This window comes from Ranitomeya imitator, chromosome 1, assembly GCF_032444005.1.
Source record: "Ranitomeya imitator isolate aRanImi1 chromosome 1, aRanImi1.pri, whole genome shotgun sequence".
In the NCBI taxonomy this organism is placed as follows: Eukaryota; Metazoa; Chordata; class Amphibia; order Anura; family Dendrobatidae; genus Ranitomeya; species Ranitomeya imitator.
This window is the reverse complement of record NC_091282.1, coordinates 1,218,787,010-1,218,809,422: the sequence shown is the minus strand read 5'-3', so window position 1 is coordinate 1,218,809,422 and position 22,413 is coordinate 1,218,787,010. Positions and strand designations below refer to the sequence as shown.

At 49.5% G+C, this 22,413-nt stretch overlaps 1 protein-coding gene across 2 annotated transcripts in view; it reads left to right on the top strand.

Annotated features, from left to right (window-relative positions):
* The first annotated feature begins 16,853 nt into the window (after positions 1 to 16,853).
* The window catches only part of DCTN1 (dynactin subunit 1), a 106,834-nt gene continuing 101,274 nt past the window's right edge, over positions 16,854 to 22,413 (top strand). For both annotated transcript variants that reach the window (XM_069745070.1, XM_069745072.1), the window contains exon 1: positions 16,854 to 16,967. In XM_069745070.1, coding sequence (XP_069601171.1) covers positions 16,881 to 16,967 — 87 coding nt within the window. In that variant the 5' untranslated portion in view covers positions 16,854 to 16,880. The remainder of the gene's footprint in view (positions 16,968 to 22,413) is intronic.

Here is a 22,413-nt window from a genome sequence, read left to right as displayed (position 1 = left end):
ACTGCTTTCAACACAGGGGCGTTGCACAGTGCAGTTTTCAACGCCTGGAAGGCCCCCTCACAGCCATCTGTCCAGTTGACAATGTGAGGTAGCTTCTTCCTGGTGAGGTCCGTCAAAGGTTTTGCCAGGCTACTATAGTGCTTTACGAAGCGCCTATAGTACCCTGCAGTGCCCAAGAAGGACATCACCTGTTTCTTGGTCACGGGAGTGGGCCAGTTCACGATCACTCCCACTTTGTCAGGCTCTGGCTTCAGGGTGTTCCCGCCTACCCGGTGCCCCAGGTAGTGAACCTCCCTCATGCCCATCTGACACTTTCCCGGCTTGATAGTCAGTCCTGCTTGGTGAATTCGCCTGAGCACCTCCTCGAGATGCTGCAGGTGTTCCTTCCAGGAGGGACTGAAGATGGCAATGTCATCCAAGTACGCCACGGCGTACGTCTCCAGTCCCTGAAGCAGGAGGTTGACCATCCGCTGGAAAGTGGCAGGGGCATTCTTCATGCCGAAGAGCATGACCGTGGACTCATACAGTCCGAAGGGCGTGATAAAGGCGGACTTCTCCTGCGCCTCGGGGCTCAGGGGAATCTGCCAGTATCCTCTACTCAAATCCATTATTGTCAGGTATTTTGCGCCAGCTAACTTCTCAAGCAGCTCCTCGATGCGCGGCATGGGGTGCGCGTCAGAGGCTGTGATGGCGTTGAGTCCCCTGTAGTCCACGCAGAACCGGGTGGTCCGGTCCTTCTTTGGCACGAGAACTACAGGTGAGGCCCACGCACTCTTTGACCGTCGAATCACCCCCAGCTGTAACATCTCATCAATCTCTTGGCGCATAATCTGCTGCACCTGGTCAGAGATTCGATAGGGTGTTCGCCGTAGTGGGGCGTGATTCCCGGTGTCCACCTCGTGGACTGCTAACTCAGTCCTCCCAGGTCGGTTGGAGAACACGACCCGGAAAGGTTCCAGTGTGGTTTGCAACTGCACCCGCTGGGGTTCAGTTAACGAGGCGCTTACCTCCACATCCTCGATGGACCCATTGGCCTTGGCTTGGGCCAGCAAGTCCAGGAGGGTGTCTTCCTCACCATCTTCGGGCAAGCTGCAGACCGGTAGGACGAAAGGTTCACGTTCGTGATGAGCCTTCATCATGTTGACGTGAAAGGCCTTTCACCTACCCCGAGTGTGGTCAAGCGTGACCACGTACGTGACCGGGTTGAGCTGTTGGTGGACGACGTACGGGCCCTCCCAGGCGGCCTGAAGCTTATCCATTGGTACAGGGACCAGCACCCACACCTTTTGACCCACGTGGTAGGTCCGCTCCCGGGCGTTCTGGTCGTACCAGTGCTTCTGATCAGCCTGAGCCTGCGTCATGTTGTCATGCACCAACTGCGTCAAGGTCTGCATCTTGTCACGGAAGCGCATGACATACTCCACTATGGACACTTCAGAAGGGTTCGGCTCCTCTTCCCAGGATTCTCTTACCAACCCAAGGGGTCCCCGGACTCGCCTGCCGTACAGGAGCTCGAAGGGGGAGAACCCCGTCGAGGCCTGCGGAACCTCTCGGTAAGCGAACAGCAGGTGTGGGAGGTACCACTCCCAGTCGCGCCCTTGAGTCTCAACCAGCATGCGCAGCATCTGTTTGAGGGTACCATTGAAGCGTTCACACAAGCCATTGGTCTGTGGGTGATACGCACTCGATACCAGGTGCTTCACCTGCATTCTCTTACAGAGAGCCTCCATTAGGCGAGACATAAATTGGGTCCCTTGATCAGTAAGCATTTTCCTGGGAAACCCTACACGTGAAAAGATGGCCAACAGGGCATCTGCCACCTTATCTGCCCTAGTTGAGGACAGAGCTACTGCCTCTGGGTACCGGGTAGCATAGTCTACCACAGTAAGGATGTATTGCTTTCCAGAGCTGCTGGGGACGGCCAGCGGGCCCACAATGTCCACCGCGATCCTCTGGAAAGGCTCCTCTATCACTGGCAAAGGGATCAGGGGAGCCTTAAGAGCAGGCCCCGCTTTCCCCACCCTTTGACAGGTGACACAGGAGCGGCAGTAGTTTGACACATCTGTCCCCATCTTAGGCCAATAGAAGTGTTGAGACAGCCGGGCCTTAGTTTTGCTGATCCCCAAGTGTCCAGCTAGCGGGATCTCATGGGCAATCCGCAACAACTCACCCCGGAATTGCTGTGGGACGACCAGCTGTCTTTCCCTCAACCACTCCTTTTGTGATTCTCTGGGTACTGTCTCCCGGTACAACCTTCCTTGTTCCCAGAACACCTTCTCCTTATCAGTCTCGGAGAAGGGCGTCCCGGCAAGTTGTCTCAAACTCTCTAGGCTCACATCTGTGTGCAGAGCGGCCTGAAACTCCTGACTAGGGGAAGCCAGAAGCGACGTCAGGGTCCCTTCCCCACGGGAACCCTCTTGGACCTGCTCTGGGTCCACCTCTGGTTCAGTCACCGTGATGACTGAGGAGGGTCCGGAAGGCAGACAGTTATCTGCGTTCCGGGCACTCTGACTGCGGGTGACAGCAGCTACGTAGGCTGTCTCCCCGGGGATTTCTAAAGACCCATCAGCCGGCGCTGCTCTGGGCTCTACCTCCCCATCCACCCCCAACACTTCAGGGGCAGTGCTACTTATGGGCCAGTTACCTTCCTCGGTGGCACTGGTCACTTTCATGGCGTCACCTTCCTCACGGTTCCCATGCATCTCCTTATTTCCTGTAGCACCGACACTTGCCCCTGCTAGGGGTTCCTCAGCCGTCTCACTCCGCAGAGCGACGTGGCTGGGCATGCCTGTACCTATGGACACATTAACCTTCACCGAAAAATCATTATCAGGTTCAGCTGGCACAGGTACAACATTTTCACCATCAATCCTAGGGAAAAAATGGTTATTAGATGCATCATTACAAGATAAAGCATGGTCAGGTAACACATGCGATTTCCCGTCATCATCATCATCATCAGGGTTAACTTTACCCTTATTAGTAGATTGGGGAGGGGTGTCAGGGACGTAGTATGCAAACATCCTCCCCAAATCAGTCCCCAACAAGACATCAGTGGGCAAATTATCAGACAGCCCCACTTCCTTCACCCCGCTCCCAGCACCCCAATCAATTAAAACCCGGGCCATCGGTAAGGGACAGCTGATGCCCCCAATCCCAGTGACAGTTAGGGTTTTCCCCGGAATGATTTCTTCAGGGGCCGCCAGTTCGGGTCGGATAAGGGTTCGTTCAGCCCCGGTGTCCTTGAGGCCTGTAGCAACATGGCCTCCCACAGTGACGTGCTGTACGTTGTCACACACCCTCCCAACCACACCACCCACCAAAAGAACTGCTGCATTAGGCCCTGGGGCCTTGGCTTGGGGTGTTCTTCTGCTTGGTTGGGCAGGAGAGACTGATATGACCAGTCTGATGGCAGGTGTAACACGTGCGAGGTTCGATGGTCGGTCTGGTGCTGTTGGCCACGGGGCCAGGACCTCTGGTGTGTTGGCTGGCAGGGGTACTGGCGTTGGTTGCAGGCTTACCCCCTCTCCAGCTGGTGGTGACTGGCTTCCGCCCTTCCGATCTACGGTTGGCCTCATAGGCATCGGCAATCTGCGCTGCTTTCGTCACGTCTTTGGGTTCTCTGTCCATCACGAACTGTCGCACCTCAGCTGGGCAAAGATGAAAGAACTGGTCTTTGATCATCAGGTCTCGCAGCTGTGCAAAGGTGGTCACTGACAGTCCTTGGGTCCACTGGTCAAAGTGGGTCCCCAGTCCATGCACCACATCACTGTAACTGTCGTGTGGGCCACGTTGGAGGGTCCGGAACTTTCTACGGTACACCTCGGGTGTAAGCTGGTACTTGGCTATCAAAGCCTTTTTGATGGCCTCATAGTCACCATCTTGAGGGAGGGCAGCAAACGCCTCCAGAGCTTTACCTCTCAGCCCTGGTGTCAGGTATCGGGCCCATTCATCTTTAGGCAGCCGGTACTGTCTGCAGGCTTTCTCAAAGGCCCGCAGAAAAGTGTCCAAGTCCCCGTCCTTCTCCATAACAGGAAAGTGATCGGGCCGGGGCTTAGGTATCTGAGCGCTGCTGGGCTCACGTCTCTGGGCGGTGGAGGGCATCCCCCCCTGCCGGAGCATCTCCAGTTCATGTGCTCGCTGGGCTTGGCGCTCGGCTCTCTCAGCCTCCCGCTCGGCCTCTCGCTCGGCTCGCTCCTGGTATTGCTGGATCATCTGCAGACGCCTCTCTAGGTCATCTGCGGAGCATTGTTGCAGAGCCAGATGCAGGAGGAGGTCTGCACCCCCCTGGTTGCCAGTAGGGCCCGTATTCAGTGGTTGGACCTCTGCTGCAGCACCATGTTCGCTTGTGCTGGCTTCTGCGGCCTCTGGGCTCTGTGGCCTGGCTTGGTCTGCTTCAAATTGCACCAGTTCAGCGACCATTTGTATCTTGGTCTTGCCCTGGGGGTTCAGGCCATGGTACGTGCATATCCCAGCAAGAATGTCCTTCTGCTGGTTGTACCAGGCTTCCCCTTTCGCAGCCATGGTTGCCAAATAAAAGATAGGATAGAAAAACGAAGAGAAAGGGAAGGGATAATTACCAGTACGCAATTGTCTCACAACTAAAAAGCACTGAGTTCGTTCTCCAAACTTATTTGCGCAGAGTCCTCGCAAGAACTTTCTGCAAGTTTTTAGTGAGAGGAATGATTACTCAAACCAAATCACTAATGCTCTAAGACATCCCACCGCCTTGCCACCAATTGTCACGATTCCCCTGACCGCTGTCACCAATGGGTCAGGATTCACACCGTGACCGTCACCCCTACGTCACGGATTGAGGTGACTTTAGGCCAACAGACGGCTATCATATGTGCAGGGGGCTTATCTTAGTTATCCCTCCACTCCACGATGTGATGAAAAACCACACACAAGGCTATTGACCTCTTAGTTTACTGCAGGGGCTTATTTTAGGTATCCCACTGCTTTTCTATATACCACGAACTGCAGGGATTTATGTATATCCCGCTTACAGTTCCACTTAACACTTGCAGTTCTCTGGCGCCCCCCTTACTCTCAGGTCAGATTAGGTACTGCACCCTGGGTAATTAGTCGCCAGAAAGGCTGCCTGCTATGCACTGGCTATTGGGCACGCTGCAGCGACGCGATAACTACTCCCACTCAGGCAGGAACAATAATTATCAAACCCGCAGTTGCTTCAGCATAATCCAACAGTCAGCGCACTTTCGCTGCCACCAGCTTCGATTAAGCGGGTCCGAAGCTAACCCAACACAACAGTAACAGTAGCGTATTTCCCTTCAGAAGACAGGGTAAGTTTAGAGCATGGATGAACGAACTAATATATAATAGTATATTCCATTGAAATTAATTAGGCAGTGCTTTATCAAAAATATTTTATAAAGAAGTTACAAATGAGACAATTGCAAATATGTACAAGGGTAATTATAACATAAAGGGAATAAATGAGAAAAAGCAACACTTACATGTTCAAAGCATGACAGGCAACCAGGCTAGGGCAGTTTTTCCCATATGTCCCAGCTCATTTGGACGTGAGCAGGGCTCTTCCAGGACAAGACAAGAAATCAAGCAGCAAGTCACTCCTCAGAGCCTGCCAGACACTTAAAACATTAAGGCTGTGACATCACAGAAAGGCTGGCTTATCCAGACCCTCCTCTCTCTACATTCTGCCTAAACTTTAAACTATTCTCTCTAATTTCTATAACTTCACTACAAAACATGACAGAGTCATACCAAACCTATCATTCATCTCGGATTAACGTGAGCATTCTAATGAGATCAAATATGTCCTATCTGGGATACATATTTACAGAGAAAACCCTACTTCTTTACCAGACGGAGTTAGAAACTCGAGTTTAAAGGGATGGGTACCTACACCGAGTGGGAATACGAATATATATTTTCGTGTTCTTACCGTAAACATGGTGCATAATATCGTACCAAAACCAAACAAAGGATCTTTCATGAATTTTGGAGCCACTTTACCAGTTCTGACTAGTGAAGGTGGGAGGGGTGAGGGACTTTCCTCTGAGCCTGGAATTTACGACCCCAGGGCAATAAAACCCCCTTCTAGCATACAGTCCGTAGCCCAGAGAGAAACAAGTAGAGTCAGCTAGTGAAGGGGGGGTTTAGCCCACCTCATGAGCTGACGAGCAACTAACTTATATGATATTTCATACCATATCGTGACAGAAGCGTGCAGCGATGACAGATGGAAGTGAGGAGCGATGACAGATGGAAGTGTGCAGCGATGACAGATGGAAGTGTGCAGCGAAGACAGATGGAAGTGTGCAGCGATGACAGATGGAAGTGTGCAGCGATGACAGATGGAAGTGTGCAGCGATGACAGATGGAAGCGTGCAGCGATGACAGATGGAAGTGTGGAGCGGTGACAGATGGAAGCGTGCAGCGATGACAGATGGAAGTGTGCGGCGATGACAGATGGAAGTGTGCAGCGGTGACAGATGGAAGTGTGCAGCGATGACAGATGGAAGTGTGCAGAGATGACAGATGGAAGTGTGGAGCGGTGACAGATGGAAGTGTGCAGAGATCACAGATGGAAGTGTGCAGCGGTGACAGAAGGAAGTGTGCAGCGATGACAGATGGAAGTGTGCCGCGGTGACAGATGGAAGTGTGCAGCGATGACAGATGGAAGCGTGCAGTGATGACAGATGGAAGTGTGGAGCGATGACAGATGGAAGTGTGCAGCGGTGACAGATGGAAGTGTGCAGCGATGACAGATGGAAGCGTGCAGTGATGACAGATGGAAGTGTGCAGCGATGACAGATGGAAGTGTGCAGCGATGACAGATGGAAGTGTGCAGCGATGACAGATGGAAGCGAGGAGCGATGACAGATGGAAGTGTGCAGCGATGACAGATGGAAGTGTGCAGCGGTGACAGATGGAAGTGTGCAGCGATGATAGTATTCTGCTACAGATGGATCTGGATAAGTTGGAAACTTGGGCTGAAAGGTGGCAGATGAGGTTTAACAATGATAAATGTAAGGTTATACACATGGGAAGAAGGAATCAATATCACCATTACACACTGAACGGGAAACCACTGGGTAAATCTGACAGGGAGAAGGACTTGGGGATCCTAGTTAATGATAAACTTACCTGGAGCAGCCAGTGCCAGGCAGCAGCTGCCAAGGCAAACAGGATCATGGGGTGCATTAAAAGAGGTCTGGATACACATGATGAGAGCATTATACTGCCTCTGTACAAATCCCTAGTTAGACCGCACATGGAGTACTGTGTCCAGTTTTGGGCACCGGTGCTCAGGAAGGATATAATGGAACTAGAGAGAGTACAAAGGAGGGCAACAAAATTAATAAAGGGGATGGGAGAACTACAATACCCAGATAGATTAGCAAAATTAGGATTATTTAGTCTAGAAAAAAGACGACTGAGGGGCGATCTAATAACCATGTATAAGTATATAAGGGGACAATACAAATATCTCGCTGAGGATCTGTTTATACCAAGGAAGGTGACGGGCACAAGGGGGCATTCTTTGCGTCTGGAGGAGAGAAGGTTTTTCCACCAACACAGAAGAGGATTCTTTACTGTTAGGGCAGTGAGAATCTGGAATTGCTTGCCTGAGGAGGTGGTGATGGCGAACTCAGTCGAGGGGTTCAAGAGAGGCCTGGATGTCTTCCTGGAGCAGAACAATATTGTATCATACAGTTATTAGGTTCTGTAGAAGGACGTAGATCTGGGTATTTATTATGATGGAATATAGGCTGAACTGGATGGACAAATGTCTTTTTTCGGCCTTACTAACTATGTTACTATGTTACTATGACAGATGGAAGTGTGCAGCGATGACAGATGGAAGCATGCAGTGATGACAGATGGAAGTGTGGAGCGGTGACAGATGGAAGCATGCAGCGATGACAGATGTAAGTGTGCAGCGATGACACATGGAAGTGTGCAGTGATGACAGATGGAAGTGTGCAGCGGTGACAGACGGAAGTGTGCAGCGGTGACAGATGGAAGTGTGCAGCGATGACAGATGGAAGTGTGCAGAGATGACAGATGGAAGTGTGGAGCGGTGACAGATGGAAGTGTGCAGAGATCACAGATGGAAGTGTGCAGCGATGACAGATGGAAGTGTGCAGCGATGACAGATGGAAGTGTGCAGCGATGACAGATGGAAGTGTGCAGCGATGACAGATGGAAGTGTGCAGAGATGACAGATGTAAGTGTGGAGCGGTGACAGATGGAAGTGTGGAGCGGTGACAGATGGAAGTGTGGAGCGGTGACAGATGGAAGTGTGGAGCGGTGACAGATGGAAGTGTGCAGCGGTGACAGATGGAAGTGTGGAGCGGTGACAGATGGAAGTGTGCAGCGGTGACAGATGGAAGTGTGCAGCGGAGACAGATGGAAGTGTGGAGCGGTGACAGATGGAAGTGTGCAGCGGTGACAGATGGAAGTGTGGAGCGGTGACAGATGGAAGTGTGGAGCGGTGACAGATGGAAGTGTGCAGCGGTGACAGATGGAAGTGTGGAGCGGTGACAGATGGAAGTGTGCAGCGGTGACAGATGGAAGTGTGCAGCGATGACAGATGGAAGTGTGCAGCGGTGACAGATGGAAGTGTGCAGCGGTGACAGATGGAAGTGTGCAGCGATGACAGATGGAAGTGTGGAGCGATGACAGATGGAAGTGTGCAGCGGTGACAGATGGAAGTGTGCAGCGATGACAGATGGAAGTCTGCAGCGGTGACAGATGGAAGTGTGCAGCGGTGACAGATGGAAGTGTGCAGCGATGACAGATGGAAGTGTGCAGCGGTGACAGATGGAAGTGTGCAGCGATGACAGATGGAAGTGTGCAGCGGTGACAGATGGAAGTGTGCAGCGGTGACAGATGGAAGTGTGCAGCGATGACAGATGGAAGTGTGCAGCGATGACAGATGGAAGTGTGCAGCGGTGACAGATGGAAGTGTGCAGCGATGACAGATGGAAGTCTGCAGCGGTGACAGATGGAAGTGTGCAGCGGTGACAGATGGAAGTGTGCAGCGATGACAGATGGAAGTGTGCAGCGGTGACAGATGGAAGTGTGCAGCGATGACAGATGGAAGTGTGCAGCGGTGACAGATGGAAGTGTGGAGCGATGACAGATGGAAGTGTGCAGCGATGACAGATGGAAGTGTGGAGCGGTGACAGATGGAAGTGTGGAGCGATGACAGATGGAAGTGTGCAGCGATGACAGATGGAAGTGTGCAGCGGTGACAGATGGAAGTGTGGAGCGATGACAGATGGAAGTGTGCAGCGATGACAGATGGAAGTGTGGAGCGGTGACAGATGGAAGTGTGGAGCGATGACAGATGGAAGTGTGCAGCGGTGACAGATGGAAGTGTGGAGCGGTGACAGATGGAAGTGTGGAGCGGTGACAGATGGAAGTGTGCAGCGGTGACAGATGGAAGTGTGGAGCGGTGACAGATGGAAGTGTGCAGCGGTGACAGATGGAAGTGTGCAGCGGTGACAGATGGAAGTGTGCAGCGGTGATAGATGGAAGTGTGCAGCGATGACAGATGGAAGTGTGCAGCGATGACAGATGGAAGTGTGCAGGATGACAGATGGAAGTGTGCAGCGGTGACAGATGGAAGTGTGCAGCGATGACAGATGGAAGTGGGCAGCGGTGACAGATGGAAGTGGTGCAGCGATGACAGATGGAAGCGTGCAGCGATGACAGATGGAAGCGTGGCAGCGGTGACTGATGGAAGTGTGCAGCGATGACAGATGGAAGTGTGCAGCGGTGACAGATGGAAGTGTGCAGCGGTGACAGATGGAAGTGTGCAGGATGACAGATGGAAGTGGTGCAGCGCGAGTGACTGATGGAAGTGTGCAGCGATGACAGATGGAAGTGTGCAGCGGTGACAGATGGAAGTGTGCAGCGATGACAGATGGAAGTGTGCAGCGTGACAGATGGAAGTGTGCAGAGGTGACAGATGGAAGTGTGCAGCGGTGACAGATGGAAGTGTGCAGCGGATGACAGATGGAAGTGTGCAGCGATGACAGATGGAAGTGTGCAGCGGTGACAGATGGAAGTGTGCAGCGGTGACAGATGGAAGTGTGCAGCGGTGACAGATGGAAGTGTGCAGCGGTGACAGATGGAAGTGTGCAGCGATGACAGATGGAAGTGTGCAGCGGTGACAGATGGAAGTGTGCAGCGATGACAGATTCGGAAGTGATTGCAGCGGTGACAGATGGAAGTGTGCAGCGATGACAGATGGAAGTGGGCAGCGGATGACAGATGGAAGCGTGCAGCGGTGACAGATGGAAGTGTTGAGCGATGACAGATGGAAGTGTGCAGCGATGACAGATGGAAGTGTGGAGCGGTGACAGATGAAGTGTGCAGAGATCACAGATGGAAGTGTGCAGCGATGACAGATGGAAGTGTGCAGCGGTGACAGATGGAAGTGTGCAGCGATGACAGATGGAAGTGTGCAGCGATGACAGATGGAAGTGTGCAGCGTGACATGAGTGCAGCATGACAGATGGAGGGCCGGTGACAGATGGAAGCTGTGCAGCGATGACAGATGGAAGTGTGCAGCGATGACAGATAGTGTGGCAGAGTGACAGATGGAAGTGTGGAGCGGTGACAGATGGAAGTGTGCAGAGGAGCACAGATGGAAGTGTGCAGCGATGACAGATGGAAGTGTGCAGCGGTGACAGATGGAAGTGTGCAGCGGATGACAGATGGAAGTGTGCAGCGATGACAGATGGAAGTGTGCAGAGAGTGACAGATGGAAGTGTGGAGCGGTGACAGATGGAAGTGTGGAGCGGTGACAGATGGAAGTGTGCAGCGGTGACAGATGGAAGTGTGGAGCGGTGACAGATGAAGTGTGCAGCGGTGACAGATGGAAGTGTGCAGCGGGACAGATGGAAGTGTGCAGCGATGACAGATGGAAGTGTGCAGCGGTGACAGATGGAAGTGTGGCAGCGGTGACAGATGGAAGTGTGCAGCGATGACAGATGGAAGTGTGCAGCGATGACAGATGGAAGTGTGCAGCGGTGACAGATGGAAGTGTGCAGCGGCGGTGACAGATGGAAGTGTGCAGCGGTGACAGATGGGAAGTGTGCAGCGGTGACAGATGGAAGTTGCAGCGGTGACAGATGAAGTGTGCAGCGGTGACAGATGGAAGTGTGCAGCGGTGACAGATGGAAGTGTGCGAGGCGGTGACAGATGGAAGTGTGCAGCGGTGACAGATGGAAGTGTGGCAGCGGTGACAGATGGAAGTGTGTGCAGCGGATGACAGATGGAAGTGTGAGCGTGACAGATGGAAGTGTGGAGCGGTGACAGATTGGAAGTTGATGCAGCGGAGACAGATTGGAAGTGTGGAGCGGTGACTGATGGAAGTGTGCAGCGGTGACAGATGGCAGCGGTGACAGATGGAAGTGTGCAGCGGTGACAGATGGAAGTGTGCAGCGGTGACAGATGGAAGTGTGCAGCGGTGACAGATGGAAGTGTGGAGCGGTGACAGATGGAAGTGTGCAGCGGTGACAGATGGAAGTGTGGAGCGGTGACAGATGGAAGTGTGCAGCGGTGACAGATGGAAGTGTGGAGCGATGACAGATAGAAGTGTGGAGCGGTGACAGATGGAAGTGTGCAGCGGTGACAGATGGAAGTGTGCAGCGGTGACAGATGGAAGTGTGCAGCGGTGACAGATGGAAGTGTGCAGCGGTGACAGATGGAAGTGTGCAGCGGTGACAGATGGAAGTGTGCAGCGATGACAGATGGAAGTATGCAGCGATGACAGATGGAAGTGTGCAGCGGTGACAGATGGAAGTGTGCAGCGGTGACAGATGGAAGTGTGGAGCGATGACAGATAGAAGTGTGCAGCGGTGACAGATGGAAGTGTGCAGCGGTGACAGATGGAAGTGTGTAGCGATGACAGATGGAAGTGTGCAGCGGTGACAGATGGAAGTGTGCAGCGATGACAGATGGAAGTGTGCAGCGGTGACAGAAGGAAGTGTGCAGCGATGACAGATGGAAGTGTGTAGCGATGACAGATGGAAGTGTGCAGCGGTGACAGATGGAAGTGTGCAGCGATGACAGATGGAAGTGTGCAGCGATGACAGATGGAAGTGTGCAGCGATGACAGATGGAAATGTATAGGATATATATATAATGTAGTGTATGAGGAGTATACATGGAGGATATATATATATATAAAATGTAGTGTATGAGGAGTATACATGGAGGATATATATATATATAATGTAGTGTATGAAGAGTATACATGGAGGATATATATATATATAATGTAGTGTATGAGGAGTATACATGGAGGATATATATATATATATATAATGTAGTGTATGAGGAGAATACATGGAGGATATATATATATATAATGTAGTGTATGAGGAGTATACATGGAGGATATATATATATATAATGTAGTGTATGAGGAGTATACATGGAGGATATATATATATATATATAATGTAGTGTATGAGGAGTATACATGGAGGATATATATATATATATATAATGTAGTGTATGAGGAGAATACATGGAGGATATATATATATATATAATGTAGTGTATGAGGAGTATACATGGAGGATATATATATATATAATGTAGTGTATGAGGAGTATACATGGAGGATATATATATATATATATAATGTAGTGTATGAGGAGAATACATGGAGGATATATATATATATAATGTAGTGTATGAGGAGTATACATGGAGGATATATATATAATGTAGTGTATGAGGAGTATACATGGAGGATATATATATATATATATATAATGTAGTGTATGAGGAGAATACATGGAGGATATATATATATATAATGTAGTGTATGAGGAGAATACATGGAGGATATATATATATATATAATGTAGTGTATGAGGAGAATACATGGAGGATATATATATATAATGTAGTGTATGAGGAGAATACATGGAGGATATATATATATATAATGTAGTGTATGAGGAGTATACATGGAGGATATATATATATATATATAATGTAGTGTATGAGGAGAATACATGGAGGATATATATATATATAATGTAGTGTATGAGGAGTATACATGGAGGATATATATATATATAATGTAGTGTATGAGGAGTATACATGGAGGATATATATATATATAAAATGTAGTGTATGAGGAGTATACATGGAGGATATAAATATATATAATGTAGTGTATGAGGAGTATACATGGAGGATATATATATATATATATATATATAATGTAGTGTATGAGGAGAATACATGGAGGATATATATATATATATATAATGTAGTGTATGAGGAGAATACATGGAGGATATATATATATATATAATGTAGTGTATGAGGAGAATACATGGAGGATATATATATATATATAATGTAGTGTATGAGGAGAATACATGGAGGATATATATATATATATAATGTAGTGTATGAGGAGAATACATGGAGGATATATATATATATATAATGTAGTGTATGAGGAGTATACATGGAGGATATATATATATATATATAATGTAGTGTATGAGGAGAATACATGGAGGATATATATATATATATAATGTAGTGTATGAGGAGAATACATGGAGGATATATATATATAATGTAGTGTATGAGGAGTATACATGGAGGATATATATATATATATATAATAATGTAGTGTATGAGGAGTATACATGGAGGATATATATATAATGTAGTGTATGAGGAGAATACATGGAGGATATATATATATATAATGTAGTGTATGAGGAGAATACATGGAGGATATATATATATATATATAATGTAGTGTATGAGGAGTATACATGGAGGATATATATATATATATATAATGTAGTGTATGAGGAGTATACATGGAGGATATATATATAATGTAGTGTATGAGGAGAATACATGGAGGATATATATATAATGTAGTGTATGAGGAGAATACATGGAGGATATATATATATATAATGTAGTGTATGAGGAGAATACATGGAGGATATATATATATATAATGTAGTGTATGAGGAGTATACATGGAGGATATATATATATATAATGTAGTGTATGAGGAGTATACATGGAGGATATATATATATATAATGTAGTGTATGAGGAGAATACATGGAGGATATATATATATATAATGTAGTGTATGAGGAGTATACATGGAGGATATATATATATATAATGTAGTGTATGAGGAGAATACATGGAGGATATATATATATATATAATGTAGTGTATGAGGAGAATACATGGAGGATATATATATATATATATATAATGTAGTGTATGAGGAGAATACATGGAGGATATATATATATATATAATGTAGTGTATGAGGAGAATACATGGAGGATATATATATATATAATGTAGTGTATGAGGAGTATACATGGAGGATATATATATATATAATGTAGTGTATGAGGAGTATACATGGAGGATATATATATATATAATGTAGTGTATGAGGAGAATACATGGAGGATATATATATATATATAATGTAGTGTATGAGGAGTATACATGGAGGATATATATAATGTAGTGTATGAGGAGTATACATGGAGGATATATATATAATGTAGTGTATGAGGAGAATACATGGAGGATATATATATATATATATAATGTAGTGTATGAGGAGAATACATGGAGGATATATATATATATATATAATGTAGTGTATGAGGAGTATACATGGAGGATATATATATAATGTAGTGTATGAGGAGTATACATGGAGGATATATATATAATGTAGTGTATGAGGAGTATACATGGAGGATATATATATATATAATGTAGTGTATGAGGAGAATACATGGAGGATATATATATAATGTAGTGTATGAGGAGTATACATGGAGGATATATATATAATGTAGTGTATGAGGAGTATACATGGAGGATATATATATAATGTAGTGTATGAGGAGTATACATGGAGGATATATATATAATGTAGTGTATGAGGAGAATACATGGAGGATATATATATATATATAATGTAGTGTATGAGGAGTATACATGGAGGATATATATATAATGTAGTGTATGAGGAGTATACATGGAGGATATATATATATATAATGTAGTGTATGAGGAGAATACATGGAGGATATATATATATAATGTAGTGTATGAGGAGTATACATGGAGGATATATATATAATGTAGTGTATGAGGAGAATACATGGAGGATATATATATATATATAATGTAGTGTATGAGGAGAATACATGGAGGATATATATATATATAATGTAGTGTATGAGGAGTATACATGGAGGATATATATATATATAATGTAGTGTATGAGGAGTATACATGGAGGATATATATATATATAATGTAGTGTATGAGGAGAATACATGGAGGATATATATATATAATGTAGTGTATGAGGAGTATACATGGAGGATATATATATAATGTAGTGTATGAGGAGAATACATGGAGGATATATATATATATATAATGTAGTGTATGAGGAGAATACATGGAGGATATATATATATATAATGTAGTGTATGAGGAGTATACATGGAGGATATATATATATATAATGTAGTGTATGAGGAGAATACATGGAGGATATATATATATAATGTAGTGTATGAGGAGTATACATGGAGGATATATATATAATGTAGTGTATGAGGAGTATACATGGAGGATATATATATAATGTAGTGTATGAGGAGTATACATGGAGGATATATATATAATGTAGTGTATGAGGAGTATACATGGAGGATATATATATATATATAATGTAGTGTATGAGGAGAATACATGGAGGATATATATATATATAATGTAGTGTATGAGGAGTATACATGGAGGATATATATATATATAATGTAGTGTATGAGGAGTATACATGGAGGATATATATATATATAATGTAGTGTATGAGGAGTATACATGGAGGATATATATATATATAATGTAGTGTATGAGGAGAATACATGGAGGATATATATATATATATATATAATGTAGTGTATGAGGAGAATACATGGAGGATATATATATATATAATGTAGTGTATGAGGAGTATACATGGAGGATATATATATAATGTAGTGTATGAGGAGAATACATGGAGGATATATATATATATAATGTAGTGTATGAGGAGTATACATGGAGGATATATATATATATAATGTAGTGTATGAGGAGTATACATGGAGGATATATATATATATAATGTAGTGTATGAGGAGAATACATGGAGGATATATATATATATAATGTAGTGTATGAGGAGTATACATGGAGGATATATATATATATAATGTAGTGTATGAGGAGAATACATGGAGGATATATATATATATAATGTAGTGTATGAGGAGTATACATGGAGGATATATATATAATGTAGTGTCTGAGGAGTATACATGGAGGATATATATATAATGTAGTGTATGAGGAGAATACATGGAGGATATATATATAATGTAGTGTATGAGGAGTATACATGGAGGATATATATATATATATAATGTAGTGTATGAGGAGTATACATGGAGGATATATATATAATGTAGTGTATGAGGAGTATACATGGAGGATATATATATAATGTAGTGTATGAGGAGTATACAGGGGATATATAGATTTTAGTGGTTCAATTATTTCGCAGTGCGCACGCGTAGTAAGACTTTGTGCGAGTCAAGCCTCGTCTTCGCTTTTCTTTCTGGTTCTTTTTATGTGAGACAGTGTGTCACGCTCTGTGATTGGCTGTTGTCAGTCATAGTGCTGCACTAAGTCGGCGTTGATTTGTTGATCTGTCATGTGTGAACTTTGTGTCCTCTTTTTTAATTGGATGTGAGAACGAGGCTTGGATCTGCTGTCACCGGCTGATGCTCGGAGAGCCACAGCCCGTGCCCGGTACTACGAGCAGCGTAACGGCAAACTGCGGGGAAAAACCAGCACCGAACCATAGAGAGGTGAGTGCGGGGACCCGGCGGAGGATCGGGCGGTACCGGCGAGGATGGAGGGAGGCGTGTCACTGTGATACCGCCACGTCCTGCGTATAATACCGCTGCCACCAACCGGCTGTGACTGCTGACAATCACCGCACCGCCCTGTAATAACTGCAACTCTCTCCTCTCTGGGCTCCGCTCTCTCTTCTTCCCTCTCCTCCTCCCTCTCTGGGCTCCGCTCTCTCTTCTTCCCTCTCCTCCTTCCTCTCTGGGCTCCGCTCTCTCTTCTTCCCTCTCCTCCTCCCTCTCTGGGCTCCGCTCTCTTCTTCTCTCTCCTCCTCCCTCTCTGGGCTCCGCTCTCTCTTCTTCCCTCTCCTCCTCCCTCTCTGGGCTCCGCTCTCTCTTCTTCCCTCTCCTCCTCCCTCTCTGGGCTCCGCTCTCTCTTCTTCCCTCTCCTCCTCCCTCTCTGGGCTCCGCTCTCTCTTCTTCCCTCTCCTCCTCCCTCTCTGGGCTCCGCTCTCTCTTCTTCCCTCTCCTCCTCCCTCTCTGGGCTCCGCTCTCTCTTCTTCTCTCTCCTCCTCCCTCTCTGGGCTCCGCTCTCTCTTCTTCCCTCTCCTCCTCCCTCTCTGGGCTCCGCTCTCTCTTCTTCTCTCTCCTCCTCCCTCTCTGGGCTCCGCTCTCTCTTCTTCCCTCTCCTCCTCCCTCTCTGGGCTCCGCTCTCTCTTCTTCCCTCTCCTCCTCCCTCTCTGGGCTCCGCTCTCTCTTCTTCTCTCTCCTCCTCCCTCTCTGGGCTCCGCTCTCTCTTCTTCTCTCTCCTCCTCCCTCTCTGGGCTCCGCTCTCTCTTCTTCTCTCTCCTCCTCCCTCTCTGGGCTCCGCTCTCTCTTCTTCTCTCTCCTCCTCCCTCTCTGGGCTCCGCTCTCTCTTCTTCCCTCTCCTCCTCCCTCTCTGGGCTCCGCTCTCTCTTCTTCTCTCTCCTCCTCCCTCTCTGGGCTCCGCTCTCTCTTCTTCTCTCTCCTCCTCCCTCTCTGGGCTCCGCTCTCTCTTCTTCTCTCTCCTCCTCCCTCTCTGGGCTCCGCTCTCTCTTCTTCCCTCTCCTCCTCCCTCTCTGGGCTCCGCTCTCTCTTCTTCCCTCTCCTCCTCCCTCTCTGGGCTCCGCTCTCTCTTCTTCCCTCTCCTCCTCCCTCTCTGGGCTCCGCTCTCTCTTCTTCTCTCTCCTCCTCCCTCTCTGGGCTCCGCTCTCTCTTCTTCTCTCTCCTCCTCCCTCTCTGGGCTCCGCTCTCTCTTCTTCTCTCTCCTCCTCCCTCTCTGGGCTCCGCTCTCTCTTCTTCCCTCTCCTCCTCCCTCTCTGGGCTCCGCTCTCTCTTCTTCCCTCTCCTCCTCCCTCTCTGGGCTCCGCTCTCTCTTCTTCCCTCTCCTCCTCCCTCTCTGGGCTCCGCTCTCTCTTCTTCCCTCTCCTCCTCCCTCTCTGGGCTCCGCTCTCTCTTCTTCTCTCTCCTCCTCCCTCTCTGGGCTCCGCTCTCTCTTCTTCTCTCTCCTCCTCCCTCTCTGGGCTCCGCTCTCTCTTCTTCCCTCTCCTCCTCCCTCTCTGGGCTCCGCTCTCTCTTCTTCTCTCTCCTCCTCCCTCTCTGGGCTCCGCTCTCTCTTCTTCTCTCTCCTCCTCCCTCTCTGGGCTCCGCTCTCTCTTCTTCTCTCTCCTCCTCCCTCTCTGGGCTCCGCTCTCTCTTCTTCCCTCTCCTCCTCCCTCTCTGGGCTCCGCTCTCTCTTCTTCTCTCTCCTCCTCCCTCTCTGGGCTCCGCTCTCTCTTCTTCTCTCTCCTCCTCCCTCTCTGGGCTCCGCTCTCTTCTTCCCTCTCCGGGCTCCGCTCTCTCTTCTTCTCTCTCCTCCTCCCTCTCTGGGCTCCGCTCTCTCTTCTTCCCTCTCCTCCTCCCTCTCTGGGCTCCGCTCTCTTCTTCCCTCTCCTCCTCCCTCTCTGGGCTCCGCTCTCTCTTCTTCTCTCTCCTCCTCCCTCTCTGGGCTCCGCTCTCTCTTCTTCTCTCTCCTCCTCCCTCTCTGGGCTCCGCTCTCTCTTCTTCCCTCTCCTCCTCCCTCTCTGGGCTCCGCTCTCTCTTCTTCTCTCTCCTCCTCCCTCTCTGGGCTCCGCTCTCTCTTCTTCTCTCTCCTCCTCCCTCTCTGGGCTCCGCTCTCTCTTCTTCCCTCTCCTCCTCCCTCTCTGGGCTCCGCTCTCTTCTTCTCTCTCCTCCTCCCTCTCTGGGCTCCGCTCTCTCTTCTTCCCTCTCCTCCTCCCTCTCTGGGCTCCGCTCTCTCTTCTTCTCTCTCCTCCTCCCTCTCTGGGCTCCGCTCTCTCTTCTTCTCTCTCCTCCTCCCTCTCTGGGCTCCGCTCTCTCTTCTTCCCTCTCCTCCTCCCTCTCTGGGCTCCGCTCTCTCTTCTTCCCTCTCCTCCTCCCTCTCTGGGCTCCGCTCTCTCTTCTTCTCTCTCCTCCTCCCTCTCTGGGCTCCGCTCTCTCTTCTTCTCTCTCCTCCTCCCTCTCTGGGCTCCGCTCTCTCTTCTTCTCTCTCCTCCTCCCTCTCTGGGCTCCGCTCTCTCTTCTTCTCTCTCCTCCTCCCTCTCTGGGCTCCGCTCTCTCTTCTTCCCTCTCCTCCTCCCTCTCTGGGCTCCGCTCTCTCTTCTTCCCTCTCCTCCTCCCTCTCTGGGCTCCGCTCTCTCTTCTTCTCTCTCCTCCTCCCTCTCTGGGCTCCGCTCTCTCTTCTTCTCTCTCCTCCTCCCTCTCTGGGCTCCGCTCTCTCTTCTTCCCTCTCCTCCTCCCTCTCTGGGCTCCGCTCTCTCTTCTTCTCTCTCCTCCTCCCTCTCTGGGCTCCGCTCTCTCTTCTTCTCTCTCCTCCTCCCTCTCTGGGCTCCGCTCTCTCTTCTTCCCTCTCCTCCTCCCTCTCTGGGCTCCGCTCTCTTCTTCCCTCTCCTCCTCCCTCTCTGGGCTCCGCTCTCTTCTTCCCTCTCCTCCTCCCTCTCTGGGCTCCGCTCTCTCTTCTTCTCTCTCCTCCTCCCTCTCTGGGCTCCGCTCTCTCTTCTTCTCTCTCCTCCTCCCTCTCTGGGCTCCGCTCTCTCTTCTTCCCTCTCCTCCTCCCTCTCTGGGCTCCGCTCTCTCTTCTTCTCTCTCCTCCTCCCTCTCTGGGCTCCGCTCTCTCTTCTTCTCTCTCCTCCTCCCTCTCTGGGCTCCGCTCTCTCTTCTTCCCTCTCCTCCTCCCTCTCTGGGCTCCGCTCTCTTCTTCTCTCTCCTCCTCCCTCTCTGGGCTCCGCTCTCTCTTCTTCCCTCTCCTCCTCCCTCTCTGGGCTCCGCTCTCTCTTCTTCTCTCTCCTCCTCCCTCTCTGGGCTCCGCTCTCTCTTCTTCCCTCTCCTCCTCCCTCTCTGGGCTCCGCTCTCTCTTCTTCCCTCTCCTCCTCCCTCTCTGGGCTCCGCTCTCTCTTCTTCTCTCTCCTCCTCCCTCTCTGGGCTCCGCTCTCTCTTCTTCTCTCTCCTCCTCCCTCTCTGGGCTCCGCTCTCTCTTCTTCTCTCTCCTCCTCCCTCTCTGGGCTCCGCTCTCTCTTCTTCTCTCTCCTCCTCCCTCTCTGGGCTCCGCTCTCTCTTCTTCTCTCTCCTCCTCCCTCTCTGGGCTCCGCTCTCTCTTCTTCTCTCTCCTCCTCCCTCTCTGGGCTCCGCTCTCTCTTCTTCTCTCTCCTCCTCCCTCTCTGGGCTCCGCTCTCTCTTCTTCTCTCTCCTCCTCCCTCTCTGGGCTCCGCTCTCTCTTCTTCCCTCTCCTCCTCCCTCTCTGGGCTCCGCTCTCTCTTCTTCCTTCTCCTCCTCCCTCTCTGGGCTCCGCTCTCTCTTCTTCCTTCTCCTCCTCCCTCTCTGGGCTCCGCTCTCTCTTCTTCTCTCTCCTCCTCCCTCTCTGGGCTCCGCTCTCTCTTCTTCCCTCTCCTCCTCCCTCTCTGGGCTCCGCTCTCTCTTCTTCTCTCTCCTCCTCCCTCTCTGGGCTCCGCTCTCTCTTCTTCTCTCTCCTCCTCCCTCTCTGGGCTCCGCTCTCTCTTCTTCTCTCTCCTCCTCCCTCTCTGGGCTCCGCTCTCTCTTCTTCTCTCTCCTCCTCCCTCTCTGGGCTCCGCTCTCTCCTTCTCTCTCCTCCTCCCTCTCTGGGCTCCGCTCTCTCTTCTTCTCTCTCCTCCTCCCTCTCTGGGCTCCGCTCTCTCTTCTTCTCTCTCCTCCTCCCTCTCTGGGCTCCGCTCTCTCTTCTTCTCTCTCCTCCTCCCTCTCTGGGCTCCGCTCTCTCTCTTCTTCTCTCTCCTCCTCCCTCTCTGGGCTCCGCTCTCTCTTCTTCTCTCTCCTCTTCCCTCTCTGGGCTCCGCTCTCTCTTCTTCTCTCTCCTCCTCCCTCTCTGGGCTCCGCTCTCTCTTCTTCTCTCTCCTCTTCACTCTCTGGGCTCCGCTCTCTCTTCTTCTCTCTCCTCCTCCCTCTCTGGGCTCCGCTCTCTCTTCTTCTCTCTCCTCTTCACTCTCTGGGCTCCGCTCTCTCTTCTTCTCTCTCCTCCTCCCTCTCTGGGCTCCGCTCTCTCTCTTCTCTCTCCTCCCTCTCTGGGCTCCGCTCTCTCTTCTCTCTCCTCTTCACTCTCTGGGCTCCCCTCTCTTTGATCTCTTTTGTTTCCTCTCTTTTGTTTGCTCTCACTTTTCTCTCTTTCTGTCTGATGCTCCCACAGCTGGGTACCTCTGCTTGCTGTCAGTGTAAACAGTTTTTGTGCTACCAGCTGACACTTTTCTTCCTCCTCTCCTCCTCTTCTTCCTCCTCTCCTCTTCTTCCTCCTCTTTTTTCTTCTTCCTCCTCCTTCTCCACCTGGAGGTGTCCGCACCAGGCTGGGTCACTCGGTGTGAGTTCAGCTCTGGAGGTGTCTGCCCCAGGCTGGGTCACTCGGTGTGAGTTCAGCTCTGGAGGTGTCTGCCCCAGGCTGGGTCACTCGGTGTGAGTTCAGCTCTGGAGGTGTCCGCCCCAGGCTGGGTCACTCGGTGTGAGTTCAGCTCTGGAGGTGTCTGCCCCAGGCTGGGTCACTCGGTGTGAGTGCAGCTCTGGAGGTGTCCGCCCCAGGCTGGGTCACTGGGTGTGAGTTCAGCTCTGGAGGTGTCCGCCCCAGGCTGGGTCACTCGGTGTGAGTTCAGCTCTGGAGGTGTCCGCCCCAGGCTGGGTCACTCGGTGTGAGTTCAGCTCTGGAGGTGTCTGCCCCAGGCTGGGTCACTCGGTGTGAGTTCAGCTCTGGAGGTGTCTGCCTCAGGCTGGGTCACTGGGTGTGAGTGCAGCTCTGGAGGTGTCTGCCCCAGGCTGGGTCACTCGGTGTGAGTGCAGCTCTGGAGGTGTCCGCCCCAGGCTGGGTCACTGGGTGTGAGTTCAGCTCTGGAGGTGTCTGCCCCAGGCTGGGTCACTCGGTGTGAGTTCAGCTCTCGAGGTGTCTGCCTCA